Source organism: Schistocerca nitens, chromosome 12 (genome assembly GCF_023898315.1).
Source record: "Schistocerca nitens isolate TAMUIC-IGC-003100 chromosome 12, iqSchNite1.1, whole genome shotgun sequence".
NCBI classification, from domain to species: domain Eukaryota; kingdom Metazoa; phylum Arthropoda; class Insecta; order Orthoptera; family Acrididae; genus Schistocerca; species Schistocerca nitens.
In genome coordinates, this window is record NC_064625.1 from 153,173,155 (window position 1) to 153,190,019 (window position 16,865).

General features: G+C 43.9%; 1 protein-coding gene across 1 annotated transcript in view; it reads left to right on the forward strand.

Moving 5' to 3' along the window:
* The window catches only part of LOC126215023 (cullin-2-like), a 128,986-nt gene that overhangs the window by 70,376 nt on the left and 41,745 nt on the right, over window positions 1-16,865 (forward strand). Inside the window, exon 7 of the mRNA XM_049941645.1 lies at window positions 7,540-7,685. Coding sequence (XP_049797602.1) covers window positions 7,540-7,685 — 146 coding nt within the window. The remainder of the gene's footprint in view (window positions 1-7,539; window positions 7,686-16,865) is intronic.

The following is a 16,865-nucleotide window of genomic DNA, read 5'->3' on the forward strand; positions in this document are numbered from 1 at the left end:
ACAATATTAATTTCACCACTCAATTTAGCATCAATTTCATTTACTTTTGTTTCCACAGATTCAATTTTTTCCTCAACACTGCCAACTCTGTTCGAAAGATCACCCACTTGGGTATTGACTGCTTGGACTTGCAACAAAATGTTATCAATTTTTTCATCCCAGTAAGTCTTATTGTCGTCAACTGATTGTTTAATTTCTTTCGTGAAATTTACAAGAAAACTTTTTAAATCAAATTGATCGGTTCTTTCTGTTTCATTTGACCTGTCCTGATTTTCGAAGTCTATTAAATTACTACTTTCTACTTTAGGCACAATACTCTCGAAAATCTCATAAAGTCATTGTGAAGAACAAAAATTTATACACAACAATACAAAACAAGACAAAAATATTGTTTTAACAAAATGCGAGGGTTTCGTGACTTATCTGGAACACTCTTCTACTGTTGCAAATCCACATTTTCCATCCATGTGATTGTTGACCAAAATTCTTGAAGTATTTTCTTCTGTCGAAAATTATATTTTTTGCTGAAACATTTCTTCTCAAAACTTTTATTTCCCGATTGTAGTAACACTGTTCACGTTACGTCGCACTTCACTTAGCGTAGACCGGGACTGTGTTCTAGGCATGCCCGATGTTAACTGACTGGGCACGGCCCGTGCTGCCGGAGTTGTTGTTGTTCTGGTTGTTACGCCGACAGAGGTCGCGTCCGAATTCTTGCGTGCCCTCTGGTGGACGGGACTCTACTTGCGGCAACTACTGCCCGTGACGCGCCGTGCCAATGTGCGCCTCCCGCGGTCTTTCTGGTGGCTACTACACTCCTCCTCCTCCTTCGGGGGGTGAAGCCACTGTAATCCACTGCGTCGGAAGGTGGAGCGTTGGGCAGGAGCGATGACCTCCACATCCATGGGATGACCGGAGTCGAGGGGAGCTGCCAACCCTTGAACCGGAACCTTCGAATACGGCTGGAAGTGACCCACACGAAGAGGCCCCCGTCGTCCCCCAACCAGAGCTCGGGATAGAACAGGTGACAAGCTGTCGAACTCCGGATCCTGTTCCACCTCGGGAGGGGCAAGACCCAGTGGCGGGGACGAAGGGGAAGGGACGACCACAGGTGAACTAGCCCCCTGAGAAACCGGGCCTGCTAGGGGGGCCGGCTCTCGCTGGGGCATCTCGATTGATGGCGATGCCGGTGCTGGAGCTACTGGAGGCTGCCAAGGCTGAGAACCATTGCAGTGCGGCAGAGTCACAGCGGGGAGAGGAGGTAACGTCCCCTGTGAAACCAATACAGGTGCCGGCAATGGGGAAGCCGGCGTCCGAGAGGTCAGAGGGTGGGTGCCCGAACGTGGACGTAGCTGATTTTGGTGACGACGTACCACCTGATCCCCCGCCTGCAAGGTATAGAGCCGGCGGCCATTTCGGCGCAGGACCACCGCCGGTATCCAACGTGGATTGCGACCAAACCCACAGGCCCAGACCGACATACCCAGTGGAAAGCCAGGTACTCCGTTTTGTGAAGACTGGCGAGGACCAGGCCGGAGGAGGTGCAGCAGAGTCCTAGGTTGACGCCCATGGAGGAGCTCTGCGGGGCTGCATTCGCCCATTGGTGTGGTCCGGTATGCCGTCAAGAAAAACGTCAAGGCTTCCTCTGCAGGAAATTCGTGCACATACTTTTTCATCTGCGTCTTAAATGTGCGCACCATGCGCTCGGCTTCCCCATTCGATTGTGGATGGAAGGGGGGAGAGCAAACGTGCCGAATACCGAAGCGCCTACAAAAATCCTGGAAGGTCTGCGAAATAAACTGCGGTCCATTGTCTGAGACGAGGGTGATTGGCAGACCTTCCACAGAAAAGATTTTTGCTAGTGCCTGGATTGCAACTTCTGAAGTGGTTGAGGAGCAGCGAACCACATATGGGAATCGGGAATAAGCATCAATGACAATGAGCCAAAAGCCATTGAGAAACGGGCCTGCAAAATCTATGTGAACACGTTCCCATGCTTGGGTTGCCGGCGGCCATGAAGAGAACGCTGCCCTGGGAGATGCTTGTTGGCTCGCACACTGGGAACAGGCGGCCACTAAGTGCTCAATTTCTCTGTCAATACCGGGCCAGTACACATGTCTGCGAGCCAAGGTTTTAGTACAGGAAACATCCCAGTGCCCCGCATGTAATAACGTGAGGACCTCCCTTCGTAAACCTGCAGGAAAAACCACGCGAGGAGCTGTATCATCGGTAGCCAGAAGGAGAACTCCTTCCAAGACCGAGAGGCGGTCTCGTAGAAGAAAATAATTACGAAGAAGGTCCGAGGCCCGGCCCGGAGGGCGGGAGGACCACCCCTGCTGAATGAGGCGAACTACTTGCCGGAGAACCGGGTCAGCTGCCGTTTCCCTGGCGACTCGAGAACTAGTGATCGGGAAGCCATCAACTGCTTGGCGGGACGCCACATCCAAATGAAAACACATAATCTCCTCTCGATCGAACGTAGGATCCGGGCCCACCGGAAGACGGGAAAGAGCGTCAGCGTTGGCATGCTGTCCTGTAGGGCGAAAATGAATGTCATAATGGTACTTAGAGAGGAACAAGGCCCAGCGCTGTAGTCTGTGGGCCGCCCTATCCGGAATCTGAGAGGCGGGGCCAAATAACGATATTAACGGCTTATGGTCAGTGATTAACTGAAACTTCGTGCCATACAAGAAAGGGTGAAACTTGGTAACAGCGTAGACAATGGCCAAAGCCTCTTTTTCCACCTGGGAGTAATGGGCCTGCGCGGAACTAAGCGTTTTAGACGCAAACGCCAGTGGTTGCTCGGAACCGTCTGCGTTGCGATGGGCCAGGACCGCCCCCACCCCATACTGCGAAGCATCTGTAGCCAGGACCAACGGCTTACGGGGATCAAAAGTAGCCAAACAAGGGGCTGAAGTGAGGAGGCCCTTCAACGAGGTGAACGCTCGCTCGCATGCAGGCGACCAATCAAAAGGAACACCCTTGTGCAGAAGGCAGTACAGGGGGTGGGCTATAGTGGAAGCCCTGGGAATGAACTGGTAGTAATAGGCTATCTTGCCTAAAAAAGCTTGTAACTCTTTCAGCGAAGTGGGCCGAGGAAGGTTGACGATACCTTGGACCAAACTTCCTAGTGGCTGGATGCCGTGCCGAGATATGGTGTAGCCCACATACTCAATGGACGGTTGGAAGAAGGTTGACTTGTGCAGGTTGCAACGCAAGCCCACAGACCTGAATTTGAGAAAGAGGGTGCGAAGGTTGTGCAAGTGTTCCTTCGTGCTGCGGCCTGTGACAATTATGTCATCCAGGTAATTAATACAATGAGGGATTGTCGACGTGACATGCTCAAGATAACGCTGGAATATCGCCGGGGCACTGGATATTCCAAAAGCCAACCGCTGCTATTGGTAAAGGCCAAACGGGGTGTTGACGACCGCCAGCCGTTTGGAGTCCTCATCAAGTGGTATCTGATGATAAGCCTCCGAAAGATCGATTTTCGAAAAATATTGGCCTCCCGCTACGGCGGAGAACAATTCATCAGCACGAGGCAAAGGATAGGTGTCCACCACCAATTGGGAATTAATGGTGGCCTTGAAATCGCCACAAAGACGTAAGTTTCCGGAGGGCTTCTTGACAATAACGAGGGGCGAAGCCCACTCACTGGAAGAAACGGGAAGAACGACCCCTAGGGCTGTCAGCTGGTCTAGCTCTTCCTTTACCTGAGGGCGGAGAGCCAAGGGGATCTGTCTCGCGCGTAGAAAACGCGGGCGAGCCGGCGCCTTCAACGTTAAGTGAGCTTCAAAATCGGAAACACGCCCCAGGCCCTCCTCAAAAATATCTGGAAAGTCTGAGATCAAAGATTCCAATGAGTGATAGGGAACGTCTTCGGAGACCAACTGTATGGTGTCAGCAATAGAAAAACCGAAAGCCTGAAAGGCATCCAGGCCAAAAAGGTTAGCGGAGCTCGCATCACTGACAACAATAAAAGTAATAGGGTGAGTGACTGATTTGTAAGTCACGTCGGTAGTGAATTGACCCAGTAGGGGAATGAACTGTTTACCATAACCGCGTAGACGCCGGTAAACTGGCGCCAACGGGGGCGATCCCAGGTCGGAATAAGTTTGTGCATTCAACAACGACACTGCCGCGCCCGTATCTACTTGCAGTTGTAACCGGCGCGACCGAACCGACACCTCGATAAAGAGTTTGCGTGCCGACGCGTCGGGAGCCTGGCCCGATGAAACTTCCTGAATGTCAACGTCCATGTCCTCTGTACTTGCTTCCTTCGATGCCTTTGAGGCTGAGCGGCAAACTTTAGCGATGTGACCTTTTTTATTACATTTGCGACAAACGGCCCAACGCCGGGGGCACTCTGACCGATCGTGATGTATATAGCACGATGCACAGGACGGCAACAGGGGCCGGCGGCCGGAATTCTGTTTACGCGCCGTGCGGGAGCGGCCGTAACGGCCGGATTGTACCGCTCGCACGTCGTCCACCCCGGACACAGTGGACGCGGCCGCGCCGCCCTGAAACTCCGCGACGTCGCACCACGCTTCCAGCTGTTGACCTGCCGCGTGAGAGACTTCGTACGATTGAGCGATGGACAGAACTTCCTCGAGGGAAGGGTCTTCTAACTGCAGGGCCCGTTGCCGGACCTCCCTATCAGGGGCCGAACGAACAATGACGTCGCGTACCATAACGTGGGCATACGACTCTCGCGACTGCTCCGTGACAAAATGACACTTGCGACTAAGACCGTGCAGGGTAGCGGCCCACGCCCGGTAAGACTGATGGGGCTGTTTCTTGCATTGATAGAACTCGACCCTAGCCGCCACAACATGCGTGCGGCGGCGATCATATGAAGACAGCAATGAACACAATGCGTCAAAAGACAAGGACGAGGGTTCCTGCAACGACGCTAGCTGCCACAAAACTTGATACAGCGAGGGAGATATCCGAGACAAGAAGAGAGCACGACATACCTCCGCATCGGCAACATGAAACGCCTGGAAATGCTGCCGAAGGCGATGTTCGTATGCGTCCCAATCCTCCGCCGTCTCATCATACGGGGGAAAGGGAGGAGGGAACTGCGCCGGAGCAGACGGCGTGGAGAGCAACGCCGGAAGCACTTGTTTCATGGTGGCCATGAGCTCCGTCTGCTGCGCCACCAAAACCCGTACCAAATCCTCCGTGCCGTGGAGAAGCTGCGAAACCGGAACAACGACGCAACACGCGAAAGAACCACCCTACTCGTCGCCAATTGTGTAGTAACACTGTTCACGTTACGTCGCACTTCACTTAGCGTAGACCGGGACTGTGTTCTAGGCGTGCCCGATGTTAACTGACTGGGCACGGCCCGTGCTGCCGGAGTTGTTGTTGTTGTTCTGGTTGTTACGCCGGCAGAGGTCGCGTCCGAATTCTCGCGTGCCCTCTGGTGGACGGGACTCTACTTGCGGCAACTACCGCCCGTGACGCGCCGTGCCAATGTGCGCCTCCCGCGATCTTTCTGGTGGCTACTACACCGATGAACACAAATACTGTAACACACATTCTGAAGAAACTGGTATTAACACACAAAAATTTTCTTCCTCGTAGCACTGTTGAAGATCTTGTGAACACAATATCCCGGCTACAGTCCCCAGTTGAAATATTGTATCCCGGCTAAGACACAAGTTGAAAATATGGTCACTATTTTTTATTTACTTAAATTTGCCATATTTCGTGACAGTACCTTTTCCGTTAGACGTTTGCAAGGCGATATTAGTCTTGGCTTCAGTTGTCTAAGTATGATTCCACAATGCATCTTTGTCGGCTGCGGAAAAGACGTGGTTCAACGTGTTTGCCCCATTTTGGTGTTTCAAATACCATTTCTTCAAATGTAGTTTCTTTTTTTATGGTTAATACAAAAAAAATAGTAACATAATTCAAAATTATTTATGACGGCGACCTTCACATTGTTCTTCCGTCAACACACACCAAGAGTTACCTGCTGACTGACTATAGTCAAAGACGACTCCAGCGTTAAAGATATTTTACACAACACACAAGCTTCCACTTGTAATCAGTCTCTTTGCTATTCTTCGATACATTTACTAATAATAATCATTATGCTTTCACTCTCAAAAACATAAGTAAATTAACATATAATAAGGCAAATTACAATAAATTCTGACAAAAAGTATAAAAAAAAAAACATTTACAATTTGGTATCGACAAATACAGTAAAGAAAAATAACATCTCCCAGATCCATTACAAAATGAGACACGAAAAGTAATTGGTGACTTTTACTATATGGGTAGTAAAATAGCTGATGATTTATGAAAATGAAGAGGATATAAAATTCATCTTGTCAGTAGCAACTAATCGTTTCTGGAAGAGAATTTTGTTGACATTGGATGTAAATTTGTGTGCTAGGAAGCCTTTTCTGAAAGAATTTGTCTGAAGTGTAGCCATACATAGAAATTAAACACTGATAACCACACAGTTGAGCACCCCACAAACCAAAGTAAAATTAAATCTGCACAATAAACAATACAAGAAAGAGGAGAATAGAAGCTTTTGAGATGTGATGCTGCAGAAAAATACTGAGGATTAGGTGGGTAGAACAAATAACTAATGAAATGGTAACTGAATCGAATTGTTTACAAAAGAAATTTTTGACACAAGAGACAAAAATTATGGAGCAAGACCAAAACTTGAGATATAGCTTGGAAGTTCAAGTGGATGTAGGGTCAATAGTCATGCAGAGATAAAGAGGCTTACACAGAACAGACAGATGTTAAGAGCTGTGTTAAACTGGTGTTCAGATTGAAACCACAATGACAATATCATCATATCATCACCTGTGTGTTGGTCTTCATTATTTTATTATCTGTCTTGATGGAAATTTGTGGTACGTTCCTATGGGACCAAACTGCTAAGGTCATCTGTCCCTAAGCCTTAGACACTACTTAATCTAACTTACACTAAGGACAGCACACACACACCCATGCCTGAGGGAGGACTCGAACCTCCGACAGGGGAAGCCACGCAGATCGTGACGAGACGCCTCAGACCGTATGGTTACCGCGCGTTAGTATATTGATGCTTGGGAATTTCACAGGTAGTTTAATTTAGTGTGCGCGCATTGATTTCTGCTTCATGTACCTGTAAGCTGTTTTGTTTTATTTTGAATTACGTAACATGAATGTTAAGATTAAGGGTTAAGCTGTTTGCTTCGAACCAGCTTCTTCCGTTACGCTTCTTGCTGTATCTGGTACGGATGTGTTACAGCTATTCATTTGTATACTTGCATTAGTAGCAAACATCACACTTTTAGAAGAGTCCTTCTAAATCCCTAGTAAGATTTAAAAAAAAAAAAAATATTATTAGTAACACGGGAATAACATACACTTACAAAGGAATATGTTTTGCTGCCCAGATGAGTATTATGAGTATTGACTCAAATCAAAATATTTTGTAAATGCCAGTCGTAGAGTTGATATGGCAATCTTCAATGAATCTGGATCGCAATTTTAAATCTGGAACTTGTGTTACAGCACCAGCGCCTGCAGATTTTGTGAGTAACGTGCTGAATATCTTGGAGCGGTACCACGACCTGGTGATTGATGCATTCCTGGGTGACAGCTCGTTTACTGCCGCCCTGGATCGAGCCGTGTCACGTGTCGTTAACCACCGTCTGCAGGTAATCTCGTGTGGCTGCTTCTCACTATATGGAACATACGTTCTTGTCTGAAACAGATCACAATGATAAAAAAGTGGAATAAAATGCATCATTACCAGGTGGCATATTGATGCACTGAAAGAAATTACCGTATTTACTCGAATCTAAGCTGCACCTGAAAAATGAGACTCGAAATAAAGGAAAAAAAAAAATTCCCGAATCTAAGCCGCACCTGAAATTTGAGACTCGAAATTCAAGGGGAGAGAAAAGTTTTAGGCCACTCCTCCAAATCGAAACAAAGTTGGTCCATTGTAATATGAGACATGATTTAGGTCGAATGAATGACGATACAGCTACAGTAGTTTGGTTCGAGTCGTAAGCTTAGCAGTTAAGCTTTACCAGGTAGCCATTGCTATGCGTCAGGCGCTCCGTCCGTATTTATACGGGTACCCTTCCTTTTTCACGTGCTTCATCTGGTTTGAATCGATTGCTTATTTTGCTTTGATCTGATAAGTGCCGTTTTCTTTGTTATAGGTGTTTATGTCACTCTAAGCTGAAAATGCATTACTGTACTGTGTCGTGCATTGTTTGTCGCATTCTGATAGTGAGTGTTTACGGCCTGTCGCCGCTCGCGGCATGGCTTTCTTTTGTGCGTGCTACCACCGCTTTAAAAAAAAAAGAGCGAGAGGAATTGTCTCAGTAGCGAAACAGTGGCCAGAGACTGCTATTTGTTGTTACTTACACAGCTGCTTTCTTTGATAATGATCAACAAGAACCAAATAATAGACTGCGTATGATAGAACATGTTCTGAACGAGAGTTAGGCAAAAATTTTTCTCCATTTGAAAATCTTTGCTGCCACTTCTTTAGTACATCAAATTCTGCACAGAAATTAGAGTCATCTTAGATTTAAAAATCTAGTCAGTTGCCGTGCTTCATTTCTGACTGTATCATTATTAGGCATAAGAATAATACGAATATAAACATGACACGATACGTAAATTCTTCCGCGTTTGCTGTTGTCTCATTCTAGTTTCGTAGTTTATTAGGCAGACAGGATTTAAACGAGATAGCAGCAAACACGAAAGAATACATGGCAAAATGTTTATATTCGTATTAGTCTCATGGTGAAGAGAATAATGGCATGTGATTCACATTTCATCAGGTTCCTATTAGCAACCATCTCTTCTCACAGGTAGGAAAAAATTCAGAACGTAGAGTTGAACATATTGACAAACATCCCAAACAGTCTTGCCAGTCGGATTTTCATAGTACATTGAAATTCTGCTACATTCGTAGATGAGCAATACGGAATTTATATTGACTTCATCGGATAATGTACGAAAATGCAGTGGTCGAAACTCGGGGCGGAGAAAAAAAGCTCGTCTTCCACCTTTTTTTTTTTTTTTTTTTTTTTTTTTTTAAATACTGACGCAGAGGTTTGGGCACCAATATTTATCTTCATGCCTACTAAGCACGCCTGTGTAGTGCTACACGTATTCGACGGCAGAAGTTAGTTGTGGCTGCACCTATCGACATTTTTCAGAACTTCCGCTTGCTTTGCACTCGATTCTAAGCCGCAGGCGGTTTTTTGGATTACAAAAACCGGAAAGAAAGTGCGGCTGAGATTCGATTAAATACGGTAAAATATGCATGCCATTGCACACCAAAATTGCTAGAAATATGTACTGAAATTATGGAAATATGTGTTGCAGTATGCAAAATGTGCACAAAAAAATGTCTACCAAACCCTTGAAGGAGATGAACAAATACAAAATATGATCTATAAATGCACTGTTTTGCTGCAATTATGGACCGTAACCACTAGCAGTGACAGCTTTCAGTTGACTATAGTTGTCAGCCAGAGAAATGGTCCAGTTGTCTTCGGAACTGCTCACAGATGACAGTGGTGACATCACTTATTTGCTTTTTCTGCTGCTTCAGTTTGACTACTGAAGGAGCAGTCTGGTAGTTTCATTGTGACTGAGGAGTGTGGCATTTACCTTGTGCATCATATCTTATTTCAGTTATAATGTTGAAGAGAAGATTTGATGATAATGAGTGACTGGTAGAATATCTGGTTATTATCACCAGGAGTATAAAGATTTCAAAAATGTGTTTGCTATGGATAATGCATGTAATTGTTTGGAATATACTGTTATAGATATACTGTTACAGCTATATGTAATTTCAGGATTGCCACCAATTCTGGAAATCGGGCAATGTCAGGGATTTTCAAACGTGTCAGGAAAATGTCTGGCAAATTTGGGGGAAAAAAAAGAAAAATACTGGAAAAATCGTGTTTTTTGTCTCGGTAGATGAAATTGTTCGTTTACTGAGATGTCGTGCACAGTCACTGGCCGGGCGCAGCCGAGTGTGTGTGCCGCTTCCGTGCTCCCTCGTTCTTACTGCTTCTCCCATTCCTACCATTCCTCTCAGCTTGAAGTCAGTGCTGTCACCACTTCTTGTGTAGCAGCTGCCGATGAGAGTTAAGGAGATTGTTGACACGGGAGCCGGAGACAGCGGTCATGTGTGCACGAGTTGTGTCTGAGTGACTCGTGTGAATGTATGTGTATGCTCTCGTTTTCCGACAAAGGCAATGGCTGAAAATTTAGTAGTGAGGGTGTGATCGTCTTCTCTACGTGCCTATCTGTGGCTCCGACGATTATCCTTACGGTGATTTGCTGTCTGTCCTCATTAGTATTGATTCTCAGAGTATTTGTGCAACTTATCTGCTACACGGGTCGGTCTCATTTCACCGACACGGTGCCTTTGACACGTGAATAGCTGGCCACACGATTGGACTTCCACGTCGGGCCAAAACCGCAGGCCATTTCTGCGCACGTATCTGACGGTCGGGTCTTCCGATCTAAAGCTCGTCGTTTCCCACTGATATGCGAGCCCTGCCTGTCGTAGTCTCACCGATCTGCTTGCGGGCCGGGTCTGTTTGTGTGTGGCATAATGCAATATATTTTTGTGGTTTATCCGAGGACCCGGGCCTGCGGTGCTCCTCGGCAGGCCGGAAGCCGCGGGTGATGGATTTCGGGAATTTCAGCTGTCCCACCACAAGTACATTATACATTGCAGCGTTTTATAGACATTTTATTTATTCTAGTACATTTTATCACTTTGAAAACAATTTATGTATTAGAAAGTATGGACAATTAAGAAGCAGAAAATTTTAGCAGTCGCTGGCGGTTTGTACACCGTGTACTCGTATATTTCTTGAAAGAAAAATCACACAATACTTGTAAAATAATAGACGTAACACAGTAACTGATAATTGGCAATAACGAACATAGTAGAACCAACATTTTATTGGTGGTCACCTATAGTGTTGGTTTACACAACTATTCCCTGTCTTTTACACTTCTTTCAAGAGGCCGACTTCCTTTTTGCGGCTATTTCTGAAATCGGTGAAAGTATTTCAAATCTGTCTTGCGACTCCAAGGAAATGCGAATTTTTGTTACCAAATGTGTTTCGTTTTATTGAAATAAAATAATGACAGTGGTCTTACTGAATCACATATTCAATTTGGCTTGCTTTCTCCATCTAAAAACAGTCCATTCGAAAAGATGTTGATGTTAGTACTTAAGATTTTTGCGAACGTGGGGTAGAAATACGGAAGTACTTACATTTTTTTTTTTTTTTTTTTTTTTTTTTTTTTTGTCGACTTATGTCTTTACTTACACTTGAGATCTCAAAATTTGTCAGGAAAAATGCTAAAACTTGCCTGGAAATCAGGGAATTTCATTTGGGGAAACTTGTACAACCCTGAGTTTACATAACAGCAATAAATTTTTCCTCTTCCAAATAAATAACTACAATTGTGTTACAATACCTATAGTAATCTCATGCAAGTGCAACTTACACATTTCCAAATTCTGTGGAATAAATGCCTTTCTTTTGTCAGTTAAAGAATTTTGTGGGGATACATCTTGTATCAGTCCACAAATGCTTTCTTCTGAGATTGCACTGTTGCATCCCACTTTACTAGGGCAGCTGAGACAGGTGGTACATTCATTTGAAAATAACTGGAAAAACAGTGAGCCCTTTTGTGTTTGTATCTATGGGCAATTTCAATGCTGTGAGATATCTGAGCTGATAATGGTCACTATCAACTTACGTGAAGCACGACTGAGAACATTAAGTTCAGATCTGGCAATTGTTCATCAAATTACACCTTTGTAATGCCTTTCCACCCTAGCATAAAATAAATTGTTAAACATAAATATCTGAAAAAGTAGGTAGTAGTTATTCTAGTGCATGCTCTTTTTACAGTCTAATAACAAACTTAGTGGAATCGCCACTGTGGTAAGCACTTTCAGCTTGTCACTGTGGCAGTGAAGTAGTACCTTTAAATGGAAATACTCCATTAGTAATTTTGAACACCAACCGTATTAATTTCATCTTGCTAGTGACTGTTTGTTGTACATGTTACAATATGTTACTAAACATTTTTCAAACAATGGAAAATCCACGCTGGACTGTACCAGTATTATGAAAAGGAAAATTGCTACTCACCGTATAGTGGAGATGCTGAGTCACAGATAGGCACAACAAAAAGACTGCGACAAATAAGCTTTTGGCCAACAAGAGCTTTGTCGAAAATGCACGACCGACACACACACAAACACACACACACACACACACACACACACACACACAAAAAAAAAACAAGTGCAACTTACACATTTCCAAATTCTGTGGAATATTTGATTTGATTTGATTTTTTATTGGTCCAGTTTTATCATACAGCACAAATTGTACAATTGATATTGGACAGGTCAAAGGTAAGTTACAATAATACATAGTATTAGCAAAATAGTAGGCAAGTTAAAAATATGTACCTATTACAATTAATTTTGTTACTTATTCAGAAATTCTCTGACAGAATAGAAACAGTGCTTTATTAGAAATGCCTTTAGTTTAGCTTTAAATATTGGATGAGTAGCATTTTTTATTTCCTCTGGTATCTTATTGTGTAGTATTACACCAATGTTAATTATGCACCTCTGATAGGTGGTTGTTCTGTGATATTTTTGATGTATATTTGATTTCCCTCTGGTACTATAGTTGTGTACATTTTCATTCTGTAGCAGTTTGCCCGTTTTCAGGAGGTAGTCCCTAGTGAACAAGATAGTTTCATAAATGAATAAACTCGGAACATTTAGAACACCAAGTTCCGTAAAATGGGATTTACGAGACTCCATCTTTTTAAGGCCACAAATCATTCTTAGAGCTCTTTTCTGCGTTCTAAAAACCTTTACACTGTGAGTTGAGTATCCCCAGAAAACTATCTCATATCGGACCAGTGAGTCGAATTGTGCATAGTATGCCTGCAGTACTGTTGTTTTGCTTGTTGCAGCCTTAATGCCTTTCTTATGTCAGTAAAAGAATTTTCCGGGGATGCATCTCGTATCAGTCCACAAATGCTTTCTGCTGAGATTCCACTGTCGCATCCCACTTTACTAGGGCAGCTGAGACAGGTGGTACGTTCATTTGAAAATAGCTGGAAAAACAGTGAGCCCTTTTGTGTCTGTATCTACGGGCAATTTCAAAACTGAGAGATATCTGAACTGATAATGGTCACTATCAACTTACACAAAGGACGCCTGAGAACATTAAGTTCAGATCTGGCAATTGTGCATCAAATTACACCTTTGTAATGCCTTTCCACCCCTAACATAAAATAGATAAATGTAAATATCTCAAAAAGTAGGTAGTAATTCTAGTGAAACTTAATACACTCTCTTAACAAACTTTCTGGTGCACGAGCAGTCCAGATGCCCGTAAAGATGCAATTGGTCGCCCATTGTACAAGAAATAGGACAAAACAAATTTCAGCAGCAACAGAGACATCCCACTCCTTCCATTTGCACCCAAGATACTATACAAAACAGTACAGAATAGAACAGTGTGACAGAGATCAGGAACTAGCAGAGTACCAAGCAGGGACAGTCATACACAGGATAGATTTACACCATCAGCACCTTGATCAAAACCAGAATGCTATCCATAGGTACAAAGGTAATCATGACATTTATTGATATTAAGTAGGTGTGTAATCCCATAGACTGAGACGTGCTGAAGGAAATTGTAATAGATGGCTAGACAAGAGGGCTTGCACTACATTAATGAACACACAAACTCAAGTTAAATTTTTAGGAGAGCTATGTAAACACAGTGCCACAGTGATAACACCAGTTCGTCAGGTTACCGAAGTTGAGCACTGTCAGGCTCGGGTAGCACTCGGATGGGTGACTGTCCGATCTGCCGAGCACTGTTGGCAAACGGGGTGTACCCGGCCCTTGTGAGACCAATTGAGGAGCTACTCGATGGGAATTCACGGCTCTGATCACAAAAACTGACAACAGCTGGGAGAGCGTATTATCCATTTTACCTGCCATCCGAGACTTGTATGGAGACGGAAGAGTTTGCCTTCAACAAGATGGTGCCCCAGAACACTACCAAAATCGTGTTAGGGTGTATCTTCATGAAAATCTACCAGAAAGATGGATAGGCCGTAGAAGTGCTGTGGAGTATCCACCACGTTCCCCAGACATAACTACTCTGGACTTTTACCTGTGGGGAACACTGAAGGACGTCGTTTATCGAAAAAGCCATGCACATTGGATGAACTTTGAGAATCCATTGTACATTCGTGTGCAAATATCCAACTGAACACGTTGCAGTCAGTAGTTCGTGCTGCAATTCGGCGGCATCGTTTGTGTGTGGATGTTAATGGTGACCATTTCAAACACCTACATTGATATCTTGAAGTTGGACTTTAAGCTACACTTTCACCAAAAATGAGACAACTCCGTCAATTAGTTTGCAAGTTATGGACTTTTAAACAGTGGATACATTTTTTTTGGACCCCTCTGTATTTAACTGTATCCTGCAGAAGGTAATCTGAGAGTGGCGAAAAAAAATGACTTGACATGACATCCCAAACAGAATCAGATTCAGTTATCAAAAGATTCATATTAAATTTGAATGCCTCAAGTTTGCAGCTAATCTAGTATTTTTCATGCAAAATCTGATGTAAATTTATTTTGGAAAGACAGTTCACAGGAATATTAATGCAAAAGATCCAGTGTGGACAATGAAGACATCTACATCTTCACGAGTACTTTGCAGTTCACATGTAAGTGGTTGACAGAGGGTTCATCTAACACTTTCACACTATTTCTCTATCATTCCACATACTAACTAACAGGATGTGAGAAAGATGAACACTTTAATCTTTCCACGGGAGCTCTGATTTCCCTTATTTTGTTACAATGTATGGTGACATCAGAAGAACACAGAAGTTCAGGCACTCGATTGAGATTCTCATCCTGAACATTGACGAGAAGGCTGTTGTTGAAGAAATACCTAGAAAGATGTAAGTAGCATTCAGACTGGATCAACACACGTAAAGATCCAAATCCCTATCTTGCCATGCAATTCTCAAATACTAAAGCACCATGCATAATGCTGAATTCTTATATACAGCAGAGAAGAGTGCCAGAAAAGAACTCTCGGGAATAGAGAAAAAAGAGAAGAAATTTGTAAGGAAGATCCCGGGGCTGCATAGAGTGATAGCAGATGGATTTACCTTTCATTTGAGATCAAATAAGAGATTGTTTGAAAATTTTGAAAACATAAGTAAAGAAAAGATAGCCAATTTTCTGTGGACACATTGAAAGAATGAATCAGAAAAAATGCAGGATAACAGAGATACTTAAGATTGAGCAATAGTGAGTTAGAGAATGAGGGAATACTGGCATAAAACAAAGTAGCTTGTTAAGGGAAGACAGTTGTGTAATCGTAGCATGCCATTGATAAAATAAGAAAACGAAGCACTCTCTTAATACCCTGTATGTATTTGTAATTTTAAATTTACTGCACAAGCTTTCTTTATCTCAACTCAAATGATAGGACCACAAGTTACGACATCTCTGCTCAAGCCCTTGTAAAGACGGCAGGTATCATGATAACACACTGGTCCGTATTGTAATAGGAGATGGGTTCCTTTCCAAATCTTGTACGTGATGAGGATTTTCATTAGACCACAAAACCATGTTCCTCGAGTATAAACTTCCATATATCGCACATTTGTCTGAAAATAATACTCTCTAGTGAGACAGGGCAATTAGAAATCATGCAAACAAAGCACAGCAGGTTGCAATGGTGCCCCATGCTGTTGCCAGATAATTCATTCACAAACATGAGTCAAAATCACTTCAGTTCCAACTCTTTGGAATGTGGTCATGCTCTGTCGACTGCCCAACATGAATTTCAGCAGGTCTTTTGCGAGTGGTTCTATAGGAGACTGTACAGTTGATCGAGCGGTGGCAATACACATTTGCTTTACGTTTTGTTATGTCCACTGCTTGGCCTGTCTCTGGCAACACACACACACACCACAGAAGTGTAACTGTGCTTGTGTCTGCCTTGGCTTCACAACTGCAACAATGCACTAATGAACCAAAACAGTACAACAATGCTTTTAAAGAGATAGAGGGGCTGGCCAGTACTTACCTCAGCTCAGTACAGCCGATAGATACACAAAAAACACAACCGAAAATTTACGTTCCTAGCTTTCAGAACAAATGTTCCTTCATCAGGGAGGAGAGAAAGGGGAGAAGGGAAAGTGGATTAAGTTACTCACAACCCAGGATATGAAGCAACAGGGAAAGGAAAACAGGGATGGTAGCAAGGATGGAGGCATGGTTGTCAGAGGGAAGCCAAAGATATTCTACTGTAAGTACTGTGCCAGCTTCAAACCAAAGAGGATGCATACAGAAGTAAAGAGGTATATAGTATAAAGATAAACACAACTATGTAGGATGAAAAGATGTGTGAATGTCTAAAGAGGAAAGGGAAAGGGGAGAAGACTGAAGAGTAAATGGGAGTGAGGTTGTTTAACGTAGGTTCAGTCCAGGGGGATGGCGGGATGAAAGGATGTGTTGGAGTGCAAGTTCCCATCTCCGCAGTTCAGAGGGACTGGTGTTGGGTGGGAGAAGCCAAATGGCACATACGGTGTAGCAGGTTCCTAGGTCCCTAGAATTATGCTGGAGGGCATGCTCCGCTACTGGGTATTGGACATCTCCCAGGCGGACAGTTCGTCTGTGTCCGTTCGTGCGCTCAGCCAGTTTAGTTGTTGTCATAGCGATGTAAAAGGCTGTGCAGTGCAGGCATGTCAGCTGATAA